Source organism: Stegodyphus dumicola, chromosome 12 (assembly GCF_044657685.1).
Source record: "Stegodyphus dumicola isolate Sdum_Otavi_A_Nest chromosome 12, ASM4465768v1".
NCBI lineage: Eukaryota > Metazoa > Arthropoda > Arachnida > Araneae > Eresidae > Stegodyphus > Stegodyphus dumicola.
This window is the reverse complement of record NC_140779.1, coordinates 113,123,422-113,147,229: the sequence shown is the minus strand read 5'-3', so window position 1 is coordinate 113,147,229 and position 23,808 is coordinate 113,123,422. Positions and strand designations below refer to the sequence as shown.

The following is a 23,808-nucleotide window of genomic DNA, read 5'->3' as shown; positions in this document are numbered from 1 at the left end:
CTATGTTTTTCAACGAATGTCGGATGTATGTGATGAGTCGAGCTCCTAGGACTGCTCCTAAAAGCTCCAGTCGAGGTAACGTAACCCTTTTTATGGGAGCAACTCTTGCTTTGGACATAACAAATGATGTTTTTGTTAACTCATTTTCATTGTATCTCAAATATACAACGGCACCATATCCCTTTTGGCTACTATCTGTAAAACAGTGCAATTGAATATTCGAAAGATTTCCTTTTGACAGATTGTTGAAATAATGTCTTGGAATTTCAACATTTTTTAATTTAGGAATTTCATTATACCAGGTTTTAAATCGATTCTGCAATTCTTGATCAAGTGGTGCATCCCATTGGTAACCTCTTTGCCAACATTCTTGCATCATCATTTTAGCTGCAACAACAAAGGGAGATATGAAACCGATAAGATCGTATAGTTCGCCCGCAACTTGAAGAATCTTCCGTTTTGTTATTTCCTTAGCCGGATCCTTGAGTAATTCATCTTTGATTCGAAATTTCAGTTTATCTGCTTCATGATTCCAAATATATCCTAACAAAGTGCTATTCATTCCGTCTCCATTAAACTTCGTATTTTCAGCTGCATTCCAAATCGCATGTAATTGGGCATTATTACTCCTCCACTTTCTCATATTGAAACTAGCAAGCATCATAATTCTTTTCACATCTTCATAAATTTCTGCAGCTTCTTCTTCATCATCTGTACCATGAATCAAATCATCTATGTAAAAATTTTCTTTAAGAAGCTGACAGATCTTCGAATATTGTGCTTTCAACTTTCTTGCGTGATGCTTTATAGTTGCTGCTAGTAAAAAGGGGCTACAGGTTGCTCCGAATATTACACGCGTCATTCTTAAAATCGTCGGTTGCTCCTTTTCCTTTGAAGTCCAAAGAAATCTTACTGCATTTCTGTCCTCAGGCTTCAACAGAATTTGTAGAAAAGCAGCTTCGATATCTGCAGCAAATGCTATTTTGTGTTGACGAAATTTAATTAGCAAATCTAATAATTCAGGGTTTAAATTTGGTCCTGAATGTAAGCAATCATTTAAAGATAGACTGTCATGAGTATGCGAGGAAGCATCAAATACGACCCTTAATTTTGTAGAAACGTGATCTTCTCTGATTACACAATGGTGTGGCAAATAATAGATGTTTTCTTCAGAATTCTTCGGAGCCTTTTCAGCTATTCCTTTATTTAGATAATCTTCAATTTCCCTTGAATACTTGTCATAAATTTCAGGATTTTTCTTAAACCTTCTAAGTAAACTGTTCCATCTGTTTAAGGCGATGTTATAATTACTACCTATTTTGTTCATATTGTCCTTCCAAGGTAATGAAACTTCATAACGATTGTTTTTATATTCAATAGTTTCTTCAAATCTACGCATAACTTCAGTGTCATTTTCATTTGCTGAATAGTCGTGTATTCCAATTGCATCTAAATCCCATAGCCTTTTTAGAGCTGCACTAATTTCCAAATCATGTGGATGTGAAGTATTCTCTACAACATTCATTACCATAATTCCGGAATGAAGTGTAGAAACATAACTTAATGCTTCAGTTCCGCTTATAGTGTAACCAAATAAGGTTTCAGAGGCAACAAGACCCTTTGATAATCTTTTAACTTTCCCAGTGACTATTTTCTAGTAATAATCATTACCAATTAATACTGATATTTGAGAGTTATAGACACCTATATCTGTAGCATCAGCAAGTCTTATCGAATTTTCCTTACAATAATTAAGTATTTCCTTTCTTGGCATACCAATAACAGCTTGATTAATTTCTGGAGTTTCAAGAGCTTCAATTATTATTTTCCCAGGTCCACATATATCTTTAAGAATAACCTTAACCTTTTTTAGCCTTTTAACTGTAGGCTCAGTAGAGCCGAAGGTGTAAATCTGAAGTTCTTCTTCCCCACAACACTTAATTTTAATTGTTTTGATACTTCCGTCAGGATGAAAGATTTATGAGAGGCAGAATCGAAAATGAGTCTTACATTTTTTCTTCTATTCTGACCTAAAGCTATTGCATTTGCAGTTTGTAAATAAACCCTATTTTTGTTATCTCTTTCCGAAATTGACGCCACCACTGTGTCTGTTTTAAGCTCACCTTTATTTTCCCGTTTATTTTCAAATTTATTATCATGTAAAATAGTATTATGCCTTAATAAACATAAATCACAGCGTATATCCGAGCTGCAACGGGCAGATGTATGAGACTTACGAAAGCATAAATAACATCTGTTAGCCAATTTTAATTTTTTTCTTTTTTCCTCAATTGGAATTGTGCAATTTGAAGTAGAATGTTTCAAAGATTCATTTTCTATCTTCCCACAAAATATACAATCGGCTGTTGATGTATTCGTATTCAACGACGCAACTGCTGGAACAAAATGTTTGTTTTTGAAGGCAGTATATTTCTCACTTTTAATAAGGTCTCGCGATTGTTTATGTTGTTCGGTTCTAATGTTAAACTCGGAATAGTTTGGCGATGTTTAGAAAAACGTACGCTCTCTGCTTTCAACTTCCTTCTTCAGAAATTCCAAAATGTTAGTCACTGTGGTTTCTGTGTCACGGGTTAAAGATCGATTAAACTCTAAAACCAATTCGCTAGGAAGTATCCTCATTAACAGTGGGCATAACAAATAGCTGTAAGAATTCGAAGTAACATTAAGGGAATCAAGGCTTCTAATTTCAATTTCTAAGCTATCATATAAGTTACGTAATGTTTTAATATCATCCATTTTTTTAACTGGCTTTAAATTCAGCAGACGATTCATATGTGCATTTATTAAAATGTCCTTTCTACCAAACCTTTCTTTCAGAATATTTATTGCCTTAGCATAATTTTCGGCAACTAACGGTAATCCCTTTATTGACATTAAAGCTGTGTCCGTTAGTAAAGATGTGAGGTAATTAAATTTGTCTACATCCTTTAAAGCAGAGTTATTATGTATAGCAGATTCGTATTGAGCCCAAAAACTTTGAAATTCACATATTTCGCCTTTAAATTTATTTATGGTTAGTTTCGGAAGTTTAGCACCATTTGTATTTGTGTTCTCTACCGTATCTATAGTAGCAGAATTAGATGGCAACTCATTTAATTTAACACATTTTCTATTTCTAAATATTTTGCTGATCTTCGATTTACACAAGGTAATTTTATTTTTATATTCCAAGCTATCCTGTATTTCAGTTTCGTACTCTTTTTGATCTGTTAGGATAGATTCGATTTCAGAGTTCAATATTAGTATATCGTTTTCATTTTCATTTAAGATGGATAAATCATCTTCTAATAAATCAAATTTAATATTATCCGATTCTATTTCCTTTTCCATTTTAGCTATCAATCTTGTTACTGATGCTCTTAACATTCCTCGCTTCTTTTTTAGTGCTTTTAACTTATCCATCTTAATAATCAATATTCAATCACTAATTGAACAATAATAAATACTTAAATCACAATATATCTAAAGATCACTGTTATCCCGGGTTTCGGCACCATGTTGCAACTTATGATCTTTTTTCTTATTCTTATTATTTATATTTTAACAACATCGATAAGTGAAATTTTGCTTACCTTTCTTAATAAATATCCACAGGAACGCTTGGAATTCCTTTTCATTTTTATCACACAGAAGCTTTATTTACAGCTATGTACAAGAATTGTATGCTTACATTAGAACATTCATCATGTTTTTCTGGTTGCCACTACATCTATCTCAAAAAACCGCTATAATCATGCGGTAAGAAAAATATAACAAGCTAAAAGTAAAAAATGCTGCGCCCTCTCGTGGCCAGCTACATAAACTGTAACAAGGCCCTCCTTTGAAATCATTTATGTTCATTTGTTTTGCTATAAATTTTGCTTGTAAGCGAATTTTTACAGTCGAAATTGCCATTCCCTTTCCTCGTTGCTCCTTTATCCAGTTTGCAAGGTTGTCCTCTAGATTCAGCCACTTTACAGTACCACTTATTTTGGCTCGTTTCTGTTGTGGCATACTTTTAGGTTCTTCAGTTCTCCAATGTCGAATACATCTCTCGTCCACTTCAAACTCTCAAGTTGCTGCTCTATTTCCAATTTGTTCAGCACGTGAAATTACATTAAGCTTAAAACCAGCAGTATAGCTTCTGTGCTGTTTAGGTGCCATTTTCAAAAATTTTCTGCTCCCTTCTTACTTAAAAACTATCCAGCAAGTACTTGTACCCAAACTGATGGGATCTGTATCTGGCAGAATGCCAAGAAAAATCGATTCATGCTGAAGGGGAAATACGTCAGAGTTTGTTATTGCGAGGCAGGTGGAGTTGTGTCCGCCTTTGAAAAAAATTACAGAAAAGGCAGGGGTGGGGAGAGGATGGGTCCTGGAAGATTCATCGAATGGCAGAGGAGAGAGACTTTTCAAAATGATGAGAATGCTGCTTTGAAAGGGGGGAAAATGTTATTGTTCTTAGATCCCATTTAGGGTGAATAAGGCATGTAGGTCTGTTCAAGAGAAAGAATGTAAACAAAATAACGTTTGCAAAAAGCAACTGATTGGTCTTTTGTGTAGGAACAGCTCTCCATTCTATGTACAATGACAAGGCCATCCAAGCTATGTACAATGACAAAGTTGTTCAAACTATGTACAATGACCATCATAAGAAATATTTTATTTTTAGTGCACCTAAATGCTGCATGGGTAAAACACCTGCTGAAAATTCAAGTTTTAAACACGTAAACGCCGCTGCGTTTCTTCCGGAAATTACGTTCCTATAGAAGTTCGTCATCTTCATTCCGTTTCTTAGAAAGATTTCCAAACTATCGATATGTATTGTAAGTTGGTAACTTTTATAAACATATGAAAAGAAAATATACCTTAGCAATTTAAAATGCAAATTTTGATGTTTATCATACATTAAAATACAGAACATTTACATTCTTCTGTAAATCTTTGAGTATTTTTTTTTGCGCTAGTCTTATCCTGAAGTACTCAGCAATTTTTCTGCACTTAGAAACATACCAGAGAAGTGGAGACTTGGTTCATGTACAAACTTTGGGAACAATCGCTACCTAAGAAATTCATTTTCTCACTGTTCTCTTTAGAAAAATTTGTATTCCTGCAGAAATTTTACTGGAGTTTCTTCCATTACTGCCAAATTACACAAGCCCATATTTTTAATATAAAGGCAAAACTTATCATGGTTTGGTTATAAAAACTGTTGGATCTTGGAATACAACAAAAATGAACACTTACGGAAATAACTACAGTGATTGACTGAAGGATTGTTGTGAGTATGCTTGTCTAAGAATGGTTGTGCGTATGGTTGCCAGAGTTTGGCACATTCAGAAAAGTTGAAAACGTCTAGTCAGATGGTTGCATTAATACTTAAGTACCCATTTTACATTATCACCATAATTCAAATTCAGGGCTGACTTCAGCTTTAGTGCTTAACAAATCGCAATTTCTTCTCGGTAGTAGGGTATTTTACTGCCATGAATACAATACTCTTTCTGAGTTCAATACAGTTACAATACTCTATTCTAGCTCTTATTCCTTGGTTTTAAATTTGACAAATCTTTTTCAATTTCTTAAATTAAGTACAGAATTATGAAACTATATGATCAGTTATCGCGTTTGTAATTCAAGTATTACATGAAATAAGGCAGAAACTGTTATTTTGTGTATAGTTCTAATAGGCAAAACCTGCAGGAAATCCACAAAATATTTCATCTTCCATCTGTAGAAGAATATATACATGTAAGAATATAAAGAATATGTTAAAGTTTAAATTAGCAACATAAATTTCCCTTCTCTATTCTAAAAATAGTAACCCCTCTCTTCACTGCGTCATTTTGAGAATATTCTATGTCATATGATTCTTACGTAATTATAATGATGTAAATGGAACTAAAACTCTACCAGCCAATAGTAATTTTAGAGCAATATTAACTATCCAATCAAAATGCTTTGAGAACCAAAACTAACTCAGTTTGACTTCAGATTTCATCCTGAACATTATGCACTTTCTTTCCACGCTTTGGCCTAGCTACACTGCTGTATGTCTGCTGCTGCTTTCTTGCTACAAAGTTATAAAAAATGTAAGCCTTTTGGAACAGGCACATTTAATGTGCTGACTTGTGTGTAACCGCAACATGTTACTGAAATTAAAACTGAAGATTTAATCTGCATTCACCTCCAATTTTTTGGTCATTACTTCTGAGTTTGAATTCAAAAATTACATATACAAAATTGTGAACACTTTTGGAAATTTTTATGTTTTTGAACTTTGTATGCTTATAGAAATAGTATAATTCAAATCCAGGGCTGACTTCAGCTTCAGTGCTTAACAAATCGCAATTTCTTCTCGTCAGTAGGGTATTCTACTGCCATGAATACAATACTCTTTCTGAGTTCAATACAGTTACAATACTCTATTCTAGCTCTTATTCCTTGGTTTTAAATTTGACAAATCTTTTTCAATTTCTTAAATTAAGTACAGAGTTAAAAAACTATATGATTAGTTATCGCGTTTGTAATTCAAGTATTACATGAAATAAGGCAGAAACTGTTATTTTGTGTATAGTTCTAATAAGCAAAACCTGCAGCAAATCCACAAAATATTTCATCTTCCATCTGTAGAAGAATATATACATGTAAGAATATAAAGAATATGTTAAAGTTTAAATTAGCAACGTAAATTTCCCTTCTCTATTCTAAAAATAGTAACCCCTCTCTTCACTGCGTCATTTTGAGAATATTCTATGTCATATGATTCTTACATAATTATAATGATGTAAATGGAACTAAAACTCAACCAGCCAATAGTAATTTTAGAGCAATATTAACTATCCAATCAAAATGCTTTGAGAACCAAAACTAACTCATTTTGACTTCCGATTTCATCCTGAACATTATGCACTTTCTTTCCACGCTTTGGCCTAGCTACACTGCTGTATGTATGCTGCTGCTTTCTTGCTACAAAGTTATCAAAAATGTAAGCCTTTTGGAACAGGCACATTTAATGTGCTGACTTGTGTGTAACCGCAACATGTTACTGAAATTAAAACTGAAGATTTAATCTGCATTCACCTCCAATTTTTTGGTCATTACTTCTGAGTTTGAATTCAAAAATTACATATACAGTAGTGGCCAAAATTGTGGACACTTTTGGAAATTTTTATGTTTTTGAACTTTGTATGCTTATAGAAATAGTATAATTCAAATCCAGGGCTGACTTCAGCTTCAGTGCTTAACAAATCGCAATTTCTTCTCGTCAGTAGGGTATTCTACTGCCATGAATACAATACTCTTTCTGAGTTCAATACAGTTACAATACTCTATTCTAGCTCTTATTCCTTGGTTTTAAATTTGACAAATCTTTTTCAATTTCTTAAATTAAGTACAGAGTTAAAAAACTATATGATTAGTTATCGCGTTTGTAATTCAAGTATTACATGAAATAAGGCAGAAACTGTTATTTTGTGTATAGTTCTAATAAGCAAAACCTGCAGCAAATCCACAAAATATTTCATCTTCCATCTTTAGAAGAATATATACATGTAAGAATATAAAGAATATGTTAAAGTTTAAATTAGCAACGTAAATTTCCCTTCTCTATTCTAAAAATAGTAACCCCTCTCTTCACTGCGTCATTTTGAGAATATTCTATGTCGTATGATTCTTACATAATTATAATGATGTAAATGGAACTAAAACTCAACCAGCCAATAGTAATTTTAGAGCAATATTAACTATCCAATCAAAATGCTTTGAGAACCAAAACTAACTCATTTTGACTTCCGATTTCATCCTGAACATTATGCACTTTCTTTCCACGCTTTGGCCTAGCTACACTGCTGTATGTATGCTGCTGCTTTCTTGCTACAAAGTTATCAAAAATGTAAGCCTTTTGGAACAGGCACATTTAATGTGCTGACTTGTGTGTAACCGCAACATGTTACTGAAATTAAAACTGAAGATTTAATCTGCATTCACCTCCAATTTTTTGGTCATTACTTCTGAGTTTGAATTCAAAAATTACATATACAGTAGTGGCCAAAATTGTGGACACTTTTGGAAATTTTTATGTTTTTGAACTTTGTATGCTTTGTGAATTAGCATTTCGGACAAACATTTTTGGCGATTCATTGACAAAATGGGTGAATAGGTTCATGGGTTATAATTTGTTTCTATTTCTAATATAAACGGTGGGATACTCAAGTTTCTGAGCAAGAAGTGAAACATAAGCATTTCAAAATTATTTCATTTTTTTTTTAATGAAGAACTCTTAAACAACATTTCACATTTGGGAATGTGAATTCTTTATTATACGGTTCCAAATTTGGTGACTTATCAATATTTTGGCGATTTTAAGATCAATTTCTATAGAAAACTTTTAATTTGGAAATCTGGGAATTTTTCAACGATATTTTTTTAAATATTATAACTTTGATCAATTTCATTAAAATAATGCTAATACATTGAAATTTTGACTAAGAAATAACATTAAACTTAAACATTTTTGTTTTTCGCTATCATATAAAGTGACATTACTTTCAATTTTGGCGACTTATTATACAATATATTTAGAATCTGAAAAATAAACAAGGTAGTAAACACTTTAGCACAATTAATGAAACGATTCTTAGCAAAAGAAAAATAGATATGTAATTAATTAAAACTGTCTTCGTTGTAATTTTTTTATGGTGAGAGTTTTTCCCATGTAGTTGTCTCAATATGCGTCAGTTTTCTCTATGAAATTAATTTTATACTTTTTCCTCTGATTTTTTTTAAAAAAAATTTCAACCTTTTTGCTGTTACAGAATTGGTTGGGGTAATTTTTCTTCAGGATTTTTGACTCTGCAACTTGCAAAGTTTAGAAGGGTTTTAAGGCAAGATTTATGGTCCCACGAATCTAGAAGATTCCAGACAAATGTCTTCATGGACACATAATGGATGTATTTTACAGAAAGTTTGTGATAAACTTTTACTTTTGGGAGAATTTTCTGAAAAACAAGGAAAACATAATATTTAATTGTTTTATTACTGATACTAGATTTTGTTTTCTTAATACGTTTATCTTCCCATTGTTTTCTCTACTTTTCACTAGATACAGGCATGGAAAATATCAAAAATGCTTTTAATCTTATCACATGGACAAGCAATTTATAGAAAGGAATTTTTCTATTAATAAAGAAATTGAAAACTGACAATTTAAAAGATTAATCATATGCCTCAATGCATCGTCAGTGGCGTAGCTAGGGTGGGGCAAGGGGGGACATGTGTCCCTGGGCGCAGCATCCATGGGATGCCAAATTGATGTTACAAAATTTTAGAATGAAATGTTTTTCATTCTTGGCATACAGGAGGGGGCGCAAAATCTTTAATTGTCCCTGGACGCTGAAAACCTTAGTTACAGCTTTGTGCATCATACACAGGGCTGGTACTATGCATTTTCCTACCTGATGCAATCTCTCTGGATCTTAAATTTTAAAATTTTGCCATTTCTTGATTTTATTGCTCAGTGTGTCACTAAATTCGGCTCTGCAACCGGCTCATACCGTATATCATTTTATATTTGTTCTGAATGTTCACATCACTAAAGAAATAAAATTAGCACCTTTTCCTATAAAATCTATGTGCATTTACTTTTTTTTTTTTCTTGGAGCATTTACTAAATTGCATTTCAGCTGCTTATTATTCTATTGATATTTTTTATATGGGTTCCATATCGCATCAGACTGAAAAATGTATGACTATGAATGTTTTGCATCATTATTAGAGAAGGATTACAGCAGGATTGCTCTCTCTGTTGTTAGATGTGTTATTCTCAATCTAACTTAACTGCCATTTGGTATTTCCGCCAGTCTTGAATAAAGTGAGCAGTAAGTGTAAGAAGTCTCAATTCATTGGGATCGTCTGATAAATATGTCAGTGGTCATCCATTTATAATGGCCTCACAATCAATGAGCAAAGTCAACAATTCTTCATATGTGACATAGGATTTTCTCAAACACTTTTCGAAGTTCCTTGATACAATGAACCATTCTTTCCCCAAACCTGCCATACTATGGGGCAGAATGGAGGGCTTAATATCCACTTGATTTTCATTAAAGCACATTCCTTTTGAGTGAAATCCCAGTCCAGAGATTTCAAAGCATTTGCTGTTCCTACCATTATGAGTATATAAATTCATACCATTATCAGTATAAAGGGTAGAACATCTTCCTCTACTTGCCCAAAAACTAGTTCCAGATGCATTGCTCTATAAACAGCACACATGAAGAAGATTATTCACGCTTTGTTTCCATTACATAGGAAAAGAGGTCCAGCGAGATCTGCACCAGTTACTTGAAATGCTGTAGCTCACTGTATTCTGTGTGGAGGCAAAGAAAATGAATCTGGGTTAAAATTTTGGAAGTCAGTTTCTTGTACTGTATACATTGTCACAAAACTCTTCTGATAACTCTCCATACTTTTGAAATCCAGAATCTTTCTCTTAATTGTGTTAATGCCGTTAATACTCCAGTGTGCATCAAAGAGTGGTATGCAATATCAGTCTCTTTAGAATAGGATGGTTTGATAAAACTATAGGGCATGCAAAATTCTCTGTTGTCTGAACCTTAAGAATTCCATTTGCAATTTAAAACTGCATTGTATTATTTTACCTCTAGCATATTTCAGAAGGCTATTCAGACTGGATGATTTTTGTCTGAGTTTTCTCCCTTTCAGTCTCTTTACAAGAAACCTCATCTTTCAGGTTTTTAGAATTTGCTTTGATGGTGTTATAAAATCTTAATACATAAGCAGTGATGCAGAGAAATCTTTTGTAGCTTGAAAAATACAAAACTCGTTTGCTAAATTTCATTTCCTTCTCAGTGACTAGATTTGTGACAACTGTCTTGCATCATTCTAGAAATGCTTCCTCTGGAACATATAATTCTGATAGTAGCCAAGACACTTCCTTTACTTACAACCAGGTTGGACTCTCCTACCGTTGACTGCGCAGAATTTCCGACCAGTCGTAATTTTGGGTATTCAAGTCTGCTGGTTTGTCCTTCTTTGAAATGTATCTCCAGTCATTTATATTGGTCAGTTCCCTGATTTCATTCACTTGATTTCCAACAAATATGTTCCATGGTTCTGTGTTCATGATCCATGCCAAAACTGTCATCGAGTCTGTCCAAAAGTAAGCACAAATGTAAGCTTAAACTGTACTACTGTAATCTTGTTTATCTGGCAGAGGTTCGTTCTGTTTATGCATTTTATATTGCATTATATAAATTTAGTAACAATATAATATGGTATGTATGTAATTTAATATTGAAGAAGAGTAATTTTTCTTTTTTAAAAATGTTATATTTTCTGTCTTATTGGAAAATGTGTATAAAAATTTTTGCAATTTGGTAAAATTAAATTCTAAAAATAAAAATATCATATGTATTTCTTTACTTGCAAATCTTGCCTGCTGAAATCATGTGCATCATATTATATATAATTTGAAAAAAAAGTAATTAAGATTTTATTCTAGTTTAAAAACTGTTGAGAGAGATGTCAACTCCCCAGATTCAGGCAGGAGACACCCGATTTCCAACTGTAGTCCCAATATCCTGATTTACAACATAATTATCCTGACTTTCTCTTATTCTTAAAACTTCTCATTTTTATGTAGCTTGGAGTAATTCTTCATTATTTCCCTCCTAAATCGTGAGTTTTGGCATGTGAAAGTGCTTTGTTTTTCTCTACATATAAAAGAAAACCAAAGTCACTTCATGAGACATTATGACATGCTCCTGCTTTGTTGTGAGAGCACATATGTCTGGAAACATCATGTTCCAGTTCTGCAATGTACATCAAGCACTGCTGTATCATCTGGCATAAATTAGCCAGTAAGCACAAAGCCAGATTGAGGTTATTTTGTTCTCCTCGCCATTGAGCATTATGAATTTCATGTGCTTTTGAGAAAGAGTTCAAGAAATGTTTTGTTTTAGTTGTGTGAAAAAGTTAAAATAGTTATAAACTTTTCAAGAATTGCACACATATTACTTTGCTTCTGTTATTTTGTCAAGGAAGTGTAATGAGTCTGCAACATGTTCTGTTTGTCATTGTGATTTTCAATTTCACATGCTGGAAAATGAATGTTCTTAAACATGTGTATATCAAAAATACTACTGCTAATATTAAACAAGGACAAAGTGAGTTGTATTGAAAAAAAAAAAAAAAAAAGGTAAATTTTTCTTTGGAAACAAATGACCAAAAGTTATTAACGCAGACAGCCAACAGACAGACCAAAAGACAAATTAACACAAACAGACCAAAAGTTATTTACAGCTGTTCTGTACCTTTTTAATGGACACAACCTGCCTTTGAATGCATTGGATCATGCTGCAGCTGTATTTAGAAAAATATTTACAATAAGGAAACTGCTAAAAAATATCCAAATGCAAGGACAAAAATGGCTGCAATTATTAAAGAAATGGGTATGAAAAATAAATCTTCAGTTATTGATTTCATTAAAACAGCTCCATTCTGCCTGTCTGCTAATGAAAGCAATAGTACTAAGGCAAAATGGAAACTGTATCCAATTATTTCTTTCTTTAATCTAGAGTTTTTTTAAGTTGAGTGTAGTTTACTTTCTGTTTTCATTTTAGGAGGAGATTCGACAGGCTTTAATATAGCATGGGTAATAATAAAACTTTAAAGGAAAATGCAGTTCCTCTGAATAATTGCTTAGCACTTTTGTCTACAGTGCACCAGTAAAGATAGGGTTTGAAGAGCTGCACCTGTCACCTCTTAAATATAGCAACTGAAAAATCAGCAGCTTTTTGCCAATAAATGTGGATGAACACAGTGTTGATATTTATAATTATCTTGAAGAGAGTTCTTAAAAAAAAAAAAAAAAAAAAAAAAAAAAAAAAAAAAATTGAAACAATTCCAACAGCTGCATAATGCTGAAATAAGAAAAAATTTGAAACATGTATGTACACTCTGGTTATCTATAGAGAAATGTTTATCTAGAATCCTCGGCCAGTGGAACCACATCTTACATTTTTTAAGGAAAAATTAAATGCTTCTAGAGTTAAGATAAAAGGCTGTACTGAATGTTATAAAATAACTCTTTATATTTATATATACTTGGATAAAGTTATCAAAGCAAAAGGATTGACACCCAGTGGAGTTTAATTGGAAAACTGAAATGTGCTTATGGAATTTTAAATTACAGTTCTGGCAGTTTCCTATAGTAATGCAGGTTGTGAGAGTATTTTCAGTGTTATTAAAACAAGGACTACATTTAGATTCAATATTAGTAATGATACATTAGAAAAATTTTCATTAGCAAAAGCAGCTCATCACCAAAGAGTTTCTTTGCTAATGAAAGCAAAATGTGCCACCATTCTTAGCATTTGTAGGAAAACTGATTAAAGTATTATTTTTCTCTTACAATATACAAATAATTAAAATGTTTTTTACATGTAAGTATTTTTGTACTGTTTGCATTTAAGAACAGGTAACTGAACTTTCAGATATTAATTAGTTATAATTCAGTGTTAATTCATTGTTAAAAAGTATATTTTATTTTCATGTATTTTTGCCACTGAGAAAATTCTCCTGATTTTTAACTGTTGTCGCTTGGCAAGTATGGGACAGTATTTAATGTAGGCAAAGAAAATGCTAAAATAAAGTTATCCCATCACAAGCAGAAAGTATGAAAATCAAATGCTATAAGGAAGTTTAAAAAGAAATATTTATAATTCCCTGTGTCATATATTAAAGTATATTTATTCTTTATTCTGGCAATTTGAGTACTTTGAGTCTGAATTTTAAAGAAGAGAATATGCGTTATAAAGCAGAGTTTCTGAATTACTTTTTAGTAAAAGGAGAAAAGTTACTATAATTATGTTAAAATTTCATTTAAAATTTCCTAATTTTTTATAATAAGTACCGCATATGTGGTTGTTTCAAAATATGCCCATTGAAAATTCACTTTACATGTTTGTCTAAATTTTTGTCAAAATTCTTTTGATTTTTACTTTTACAAGTTTGGTGGAGATACTGGTGGTTAAATAGTAGTGTTTATGTTATCTCTTACAAGCATAATAGAAGCTGCAAATTTAAGGAAATGTGTAAGCTAGTTAGTTTCCTTTGCCAGATTACCAGTTTCCTTCAGATGGCATTATTCTTAAGTTTTCAAATAATTTTTAACTAGAAGTTTTCTAAAGTGTCAATTAGTGCATAATTAAAACTTAATTAAACAATATTCACTAATATATTTATCTTCAGTAACAAAGGGAAAAACTGACAGGAAATATAAATTGTGACAACATTTGTTTTAAAATTGAAAAACTTATTTTGAAAACCATTTTAAAAAATTTTTGTTTTGAAATCAGTTTTGTTGTAATTTAGTTTAATCTATTTTATTTTTTGGAAGTTTCAGAAAATTCTGTAATAAAAGCTCCGAGCCAAAAGTGTGTTAATGCCATTTATTTTCAAAGTACTCGTGAATGTATTTGTAATTTTTTTGTATAATAATGTATTAAAAACAAATTGAATATGTACATGTTCAAGTACTTATATATATATATATGCATATGTTTTCCTTCTCTCTCTCTCTCTCTCTTTTTTTTTTTTTTTTCCTAAAGAGTACAGCATTAGACATTAGATCTTACTGTACATATTCAGATGTATCCAAGCCTACAAAACATATTAAACTGATATTAATCTCATATTGCATTGCTTAAATGGTATTTCTGTTTCTCTAAATATTTATTATATTTCAGGAGTTATCGTCAATAGAAAGCAGCATAATATCCAGTAATAGCAAAGAAAATTTTACAGCTGTGAAGGATGCTGAAATGCTTAGTGGTACATTATGTTATCTTTTAATAATGGTTATGCAATATTATAGATAATGTTTGATTATATAAGTATGTCAGTATAAATTCTTGAGTAAATAATACTTATTTCATGTGATTTTCCCCCTAAATTTATTGTTGGAAACTTGAGTAAATAATATTGATTTCATATGATTTTTTCCCTCTAAATTTACAGGTGACTGTGGCTAAAACAACACAATGGCATTTAGGAAAAATGAAAAGTTTATAATCTAGTTATATAAAATTACAGTATATATCCCATATTTTTAAAACCCTTAAGCTTTTGTCCTATTTTTATCTGTTTAAACTAACAAGGGATAACATATGGTGCAGAATAAGATGATATAAATGAGGGTGGGGGGGGGAAGTCAAATGTACGTAATGTATTTTTCTTCATGAATATCTTGTCCTTGTGAAAATCATCAGTGAAATTTAGGAGGTGGGAAAGAATAAATATGTATGAAATGACATCTAAAGTATATTTTAGATGTTCAGGTAACCATTTTTTAGTAATCAACATTTGTATTATTGATATTTAAATAAGTGAAGTAATTTTTTTTTTTTTTTTTTTTTTTTTTTTTTTTTGTACCAAATGTTTTCTAAATGAATTACAGAATGGAAATTAAATATCAACAGTAAAATTTATTATGGTAGTTGTTTTTGAAGATGATTGCATAATTTAAATAATATTGAGGTTCACTCTAGTTGTTTTTCTATGTTGATGACCTCCACAAAAATTTAACATCATCATCTCAACAACTTCTCTTATTGGCTTAAACAGCAGTGACACTTATTTATAGGCACATGCCATTGGGTAGCAAGCCTATGAAGGAAATCTTTAACTTTGCTAGGAAAACATGTTATAACAGGCTTTTAGGGAGTTTTCAGTGCATATTTAAAAATAGTTTCCCTTTATAGGGATGTTGAAATAAAAACTGAAATTGTCTATTATAAAGTGTAAATTTTTTAATGATCATTTAAAATGTTTTATTTTTAGATACAGATTCTACAATCAGAGACAGGAGAATGACAGAAGAAAGGAAAATTGTGAAAACTGAAAAGATTGAAGAGAAAGAAAAGGAGGCCATTCAGCCACAAAAAATAATAGTAATATATTAGATCAGATACACAGTTTACTTCAAAAATCAGCAGAAAATCAAAGAATTTCTATTGAAAATCAGAAAAAAATAATTCAAAACCAAAATATAATCCTAAATATCTTGAAAATGGAAAAGGAAGCAGAAAATTAAATTAAATTAATTTTTTTATTCTGATATATTTCTGAAATGAATGAGATATTTTTAAAATACCCAATTAAGTTTTGAACTTAATAATGAATTGTAATAAACAAAAATTTATTTTTTATTTAAAAATTAGAAATCTTCATATTTGCCAATTTGTTTTGGCATTATCAGATTTTAATGATTGTTATAAATATGCTTTTGATGAACTTCATATAATTTTATTCTCAATGCTATGTATTATTTGATACTTAAAGTTGCAAGATTGGCTTTATCAGATCTTTAATGATAGTTATAGTTTTAGTATTCTGTATTATTTCATACTTAAATTCAAGAAACTTTTGTAGGTTACTTGATTATCAACCATGGTTTTGCGTCCATACAAGTTATTTTAATTAATAATATATTCTTTTTCCTTAAAGGAGTTATTACCTTTGCCAAAGATTCATTGTAGTTACTTATAATTTTGTATTTTTTTTATTCAGGCCACTTTTGTATTATATTCTTGTTAGAAAATGTATAACTTATTTATTTCTGAGCACAACTGCAACACCTGGTACCTATTACTTAAGATATTCCTTGTGCTCATTTAACTCATTTTTTGGATATGTTGAGCATATTTTGAATGGTACATTTTGATTATCTGCACCCCTAGTTTTAACATTTGGTAGAATTGCTGTTTTTGAGTGTACATGCGACAGTTCATCTCATACATGCACGTACCACGTATGTCTAAATGAAGTTACATGCTTTATATTTTAATCATTGATTCACTGATCAGTGTTTTTCCCATATTTACTGGCTGTAAAAATGTGCTGTTATTATTAATGAACAGATATTTATTATATGATATTTAATGTGAGCCATGAAGAAAGCCAAACAAATGTCTTCCACAGTTTGCAGACTTGGCAATGAATTGGTAATTTTTTGTGGAGATGAGGATAAACGGAAAATATCTTTTTAATATATGATGTGCAAAGAAACACCAGAAATAACTATTTAGCATACTTCTATTTAATGTGAGCCATGAAGAAAGCCAAAAAAATGTCTTCCACAGTTCGTGGACTTGGCAATGAATTGGTAATTTTTTGTGGAGATGAGGATAAACAGAAAATATCTTTTAAATATATGATGTGCAAAGGAACACCATAAATAACTATTTAGCATACTTCTTGGGTGAATATGAGAAGGAAATACAAATCTCCTGATTTACCAAGTATTCTCTTCAAATCAAACACATTATATTAGGAATAAATACAACTTCTGAGGCATTTTAACTAACTAGCTAATGTAAAGTGATAGTACAAATATGAAGTCAGATCCAAAAGCTATTGCCATAAATTCTGTCATAAATACACATTTGTTGACTTAATACTAACTTGGCTGGATAACAAATCAAGATGAATAAGGAGCTGGCAGTTAGAAAAAGATACTAAGTCCTTTCCTCTAAATATTGAAATTGCCTTACTCTCTCTTATAAAATAAAATGCATATTAATTAGCTTTTAATCCTAAGTTCACCAGTAATGGATCTGAACAAATAATCAGCAGTCGAACAGAAGAACACATTTCTTTAAATATTTTCCCTACATATTTTCAACTTTCCTTTGCTGTTATTCATCTCATAATATTTACTTCCATTGGTGAAATAAAATATAGCCGTCATTCTTAAAGGAACCAAATGTTGTTAACAAGGTTCCTTTCTGAACATTACCTCTTTTCGAGACATAAAGATATGGACTAAGTTTATGTGTACAGCTACTATTGAATGAAAAGGGATAGAATGAATAGATCGAGGCTTTGACTATGTCGCTGTACGCCTGGCCATGTGACTAGAGCAGGGCTTCTTAAACTTTTTTCAGTCACGACCCCTTTTTATCACTGAGATTTTTTGGTGACCTCCAGGAGTCCATAATATTTACGAAAATTTTATGGGACTCCCATAAGCATTGCACAAATCCGACACACGCGTGCGGGAAACAGTCAATTTTTTCACTTGTACTGTAATATACTATTGCAGTTTTAGGTCATTAATTTTTAATTTTAAGACATAGAACAATGTGAAAATTTTAAATAAATAACAGATGAAATGACAGCGTCACGTGCAAAGCAAGTAAAATGAATGTTTCTACTATAAAAAGTATGTGTCGAAACGTTTTCTTTTCTTCTTTGTCTGTATTGTCTTATCTTTATCTATATTCAGATACATCTTGTAAAAATATTTGGTAATTGCAAAATTATTATAATAAGTTAAAGAAATGTCAAAGCTGCTAAATTTTTTTTGCGACCCCCTGGTGCAGGTCATGAACCACAGCTTAAGAAATGCTGGACTATAGTAAAGTGAGAGAATTTCACATCGTAGTGCTATCAATCAGATTTAGTTTGCCAGACTACTACTTGTGGCACATTTTTATTATGAAATTTTACTGTTAAGGTTTAAAATATATTGAAATTAATTGAAATGAATATCAATATAGAATTTAATATTTAACTGCCAGTACATTTAATTACAAAGTATAACCAATGGAAATTTCTTTCAGATAGAGAAAAAAAAAAAATCTAAATTTTGATTTTTCCTTTGTTGTTATTATTCATGTACAGTTTGATAAATATTCAGTTAAGGAAATTTAATTTAGTTTGTTTTGGTTTTGTTTTGATAAAAACTGTTTTACATTTTGTTAATTTTTTTTTGTCAGCCATTTTCTGCTTTTAGATCGAGAATTTGGCCCACATGCAATTTGAATTAAGACCTCTGCTGTAAACGTTGCCTAGTAATATATATGAATCTTTATTTGTAATTACATGGAAGAGCCAGTTTCCTCTAGAAAATTTTCCATGAAGCCATCTCTCTCCTTAAACCCAATAATGAAAGCGTGGGGCATCCATGATAAATTAAAAAAAAATATGGCTTATATATTTAACAGTGCATTGAAATTAATAGACATTTAAAAAAAGCTAATGACATATATTTAACAGTGCAACTAAATTTATAGATTTTGTTATTTAGTTTCTCCACTCTTTTATTATTAGTGATGTAAAATTGTAGGTGAATTTTGTAAATAGAATAATTTATTTTCCCCGTTAAACTGTACAGATAAATTATTTTCTTCTTTTCAGTGTATTTGTTGTACCCATTTTAAATAAAACTTACCGTATAAAAACTTTTTCTTAATTGTATTTTTTCTTAAATCTCAGTTACACATCATCAATGATTATGATGATGAATCACATGTTAAAAATTTTTAGTCATTATTAAAACATAGTCAATAAATAATAAGAAAATTATGAAATAAAGAAAAATAACTGAACATTTAGAGAATGAAGAAATCACTTTGAACGCTCTGTTTTGGAAATTGGATGTAATAACAATGTTACAACAAGCATTTTACTTGAAGCTAAAATGAAAAAAACAAATATCATCAATTAATCATTAAGTGCATCAAGATGGAAAACTCAAAATCTTTCTTCTCCTGTCTGTTTTAGATTGCATTTTATGGTATAAATTTTTGCTTCACATTGCTTAGATGATAAAACATGACATCTTTACGGAAATGCAAAGAAATGAGTTTGCAGAATTAGAAAAATCATATTACTCTTCACAAAATAAGCAAACATCAGGCGTAATTAAAAAAAAAAAAAAAAAAAAAAAAAAGGCAGAAAATAAAATGCTGAATAGGAAGAATTTAATAAAACTACTAATACTTGTCAACCATGCCCAGTAACTTAACACTTTTCAAGAAATGCTGAATTGGAATTGATAAGGTTTCATAAATTAAGATGGTGTCACTTAATATGATGTCATGCCCCACTTATGCATTCAAACCAAGCAGAAGCTTGAATTTGAATGAAAAATTTTTATCTTATGCTTTTGATGAGATTTTGCATAGTAATATTTTAAATCAATAAAGAATTCAAAAGGGATTGTGAACTTGGAAAGAAGATACAAGAATAAGTTATTCTGAAACCAAAAGTTATTAAATGCATGACATAAAAATGCTTCTAAATAGGTTCTAAAATTGTGGAAATTTTGTTGTTTCAAAATACAGTCATTATAGCTTTTTTTTTTTTTTTTTTTTTTAAATACCATCTCTTTCAACACATAAAACTTCTGCACACATTTAGTACTTAAGATAATTTTAAAGCATTATATCTGCATTTTTGACATTAGAAATATTTTAAGCTGAATTTCTCAGAAATTTTTTTATTATTACATTGTTTTATTAAACTATGCATGTTATCCAAGTGAGTAGTTGTAGCTGTGAGAAACAATATTTTTCTTCAATGCAGCGTCACAGAAATCTAGTTCTCAGACTGTTACAAATTGGTAAAACATAATTCCAGATTGAATTAATCTGCTTAACAAAGTGATTGATATGAAAAGAATAAAGGCATTTCTTAGTAATTTAACTATTTTTATTTATTTAATATTAATTAATTTATTTCATTTATATAATTTAAGACATAATTTGTAATCCAATAGATAATTATATTTGAGTGCGAAATTAAGGGAATTTACACATTATGCTGAATTTCTGAAAAACTAAGGAGAGATTTTAATGAAATTTGGTATGAATATACATTTATAATAGAGAAAGAGATGTACTAATCAGAAGTCATTTTATTTACACGTAATTATCAGTAAAACTCATGATGCAGGGATGTTCAAAACCCATGCTGTGATATCAAACTGAAAAATGAATCACCCTTGTTTTATGAAATCGTCGTGGCTTCCACTAAAATCTCGTTAACATCAAAGACTTAATTGATAAAGATTATTCTGTGTGTTTGGTAGTACAGGAGGCTCACCTGAAACCAAAGAAGGAAACTAAGCTTCGAAGGTTCTCATTAGTCAGGAAAGGCAATCATATAGGTGAGCTTGCAAGGAAGGTGTAGGTCTCCTCCATGGAGGTAAGAATGAACTTCCTACCTCCATGGTCTTCTCATTTCACTCTATTACCTCTCCAGTTGATTTCCTTTAAGAACAAGCCTTTAAGCTGTTACAATTCGAATAAATATAAGGTTTCTGGTTTCAGTTGTGTCTATTTTCCTTCAAACGAATGCGTCGGTCAGCAAAATTTAGATGCTTTAATAAAGCAACTGCTTGAACTTTTTATCATAATAGGGAATTTTAACTTCCATAGTCGGCTCTGTGGAAGTAAAAACACAAATTCTGAAGAATAAATTGAGGAACTGATCGAGGATCATTGTCTTTGCGTCCTCAATAATGGACAGGATATGTACCTTCCATGAGCCTATAAGGGCATTTTACGCACTTTATCTTGCTTTCCGTTCGCCAGCACATTTTCCCTTTTGTACATTTAGTGTAGAGAATTGAGCAACATATGTCTGATGCTCTAGAACATATGAAAGTTTCATCAATTTATTGATTTTTAGTGAATATCTTGAATGAAATGCCTTTATTTCCTATTATATGACACATGCTGCTCAATTTTAGACGTTAAACACACTTGAAAGTTGACACTAGTTTAAAGTTCATTTTACACTGAATTTCATTTCATTTTTAATATAAAAAGCATAAAGAAGAAGAAAAAATATTAAAATAATTATAAAGACAGAAGAATTTTTAAACATTTCTTTTATGCTTAAAAAAAAAAAAAAAAAAAAAAAAAAAAAATCAAGCGACACTAAATAGCATAGAATATTGCATATTTTATAAAGAATTTATAATTCTGAAAAATATCAATATATTACATATTTTGCAAAGAATACAGGCGGATAAATGTTTACCCCTCCTTGAAAATTAAAGATATTTGTTAAATTTCATGACCCCCCCACTAGGCAGGGCATAAATTAATAATAAAAATCTTAAATTCCAGTTTTTCCTAACTATAAAAATATTCTTCATCTATCATTCCTTTATATTTTGAATATGTAATTTCCTTTATTAATTTTAATTGCATTATTAGAAAGTTTTTCAAGAAAATATTCTTTTTCTCCATCATCTGCTTCTTTCTTTATAATACTTGTATCACCAAATTTCGTTTGAATTTTTCTCAATAAGATCAGATTATATCTCGCAGGCTCTAAATCTTTCTGTTTCGAGTTTTAGAGTAATATTAGAGACCGCTGAATTCTTCCATTTATTAGTAAACAAATATTTTGCAAGTAAATAATCGACTGTTTTTATTAGCTCCATTTATTAGTAAACATGTTTTTAAAGATATCCACATATAAGACATAATAATATAATACAAATTCTCTCCTTCCTCTCTCTCTTTTAATAAAAGTGTCTGACACGTGTTTATATAAAATTAGAGTAATGTGAAACAGCCGGTTCAACGACAGGAGGTGGATTGCGGAGGTGCAGTAGGTAAGAAGGAGTGTTTATTGATTCTTCAGCTAGCCGATAAAATGATGTCACACTTTGATAAGAGATTATTTTTTATTGATTTTAAGATTTTTGTTAATCAGTTTTTAGCCTTTGTATTTTTTCTTCCTATTCCAACTATTTTACTACATATAAGATGGTTATTTCCTAGGTGCCCTGAACGGCGCTTACTTTCGATTTAAATGACTGATTCAGAAGGCCTTAATTTTAGATGTAAATTAAAAATTTTCCATATATTTTAAGCATTATAATTTCCTATATACTCAGAATTTTTCCGTATTTTCTAAATCTTCTGATCATAATACCAGATTTACTTTCTGTAATCTTAATTACATTACTCATTTTTAGTATTAAATTTATTCTACCCAGAATTATTTTCATGCTTTTTAACCAATATTTTTAACTTACTTGTTATATTTTACGAGCATAATTATTCAGATTTCTGTTTCTATTTATTATATTATTCAATGTTAGATGTAATTTTTAACTTTTTTCGCTCATTTTAACGTTAGTGATCTTCAACATATTCTGTATTTTAACTATTTCTTGTATTTTGTGATTACACATGTGACCTTTACTTAAGTTTAGGTGTAACATTTTTTAGCTTGCTTTGTAAATTTTAACCTTCATAATATTCAATGTACCCTAATTTTTAACTAGTATATTTTCACACTATATACATGACTTTTATTTAATTTCTTTCACACGTTTTAACCTTCATAATTTCTAATATAATCTTAATTTTAACATAATTCCTATATTTTCAGATCATATACCTAAATTGTATTTAATTTTAGATGTAAATTTCAACTTCTTTTCTACTTTTTAACTTTTTTTAGTTTACAACATACTCTGAATTCTAACAATTTACTATATTTTCACATTATGTACATGGCTTTCAGTTTATTTGTAGCTACTTTCATACCTTTTTGACCTTCGTAATTTCAAACAAGCTCTTAATTTTAGCTTAATTCCTCTATTTTCTGACCATATATGAGCTGTATTGAATTTTAGATGCTATTTTCAACATGTTTAGTACATTTCAAACCTTCTTAACTTTAAAAGTACTCTAATTTTGAACTTGTTTATTACGTTTTCCTACCATATGCATGAACTTTAATTAATTTTAGATGTAATTTTTATACTTTTCCGACACCTTTTTTTCTTTCTAGTTTCCAACATACTCTGAATTTTAACTCTTTTTTTTATAATTTTCGACTATATTCACGCTTTGGATTTTCCTATTTTTCCTAAATTTACATGTTTAGATTTGTTAAACATAGAAATAGTTTTTAATTAAGTGTTTTATTTTATAAACCTAAACTGTTACTCATATCAAATTCGTTGAATAG

The 23,808-nt window shown here is 30.3% G+C and overlaps 1 protein-coding gene across 4 annotated transcripts in view; it reads left to right on the top strand.

The window, feature by feature from the left end:
- LOC118179836 (uncharacterized) overlaps positions 1–19,272 on the top strand; it is a 94,154-nt gene extending 74,882 nt beyond the window's left edge. For 2 of the 4 annotated variants that reach the window (XM_085806806.1, XM_085806807.1), the window contains 2 exons: positions 14,772–14,856; positions 15,865–19,272. In XM_085806806.1, coding sequence (XP_085662932.1) covers positions 14,772–14,856; positions 15,865–15,986 — 207 coding nt within the window. In that variant the 3' untranslated portion in view covers positions 15,987–19,272. Of the gene's footprint in view, positions 1–14,771; positions 14,857–15,864 lie in introns of those variants that run through there. The other 2 variants (XR_015038259.1, XR_015038258.1) reach the window with 2 other exon arrangements.
- The last annotated feature ends 4,536 nt before the right edge of the window (positions 19,273–23,808 follow it).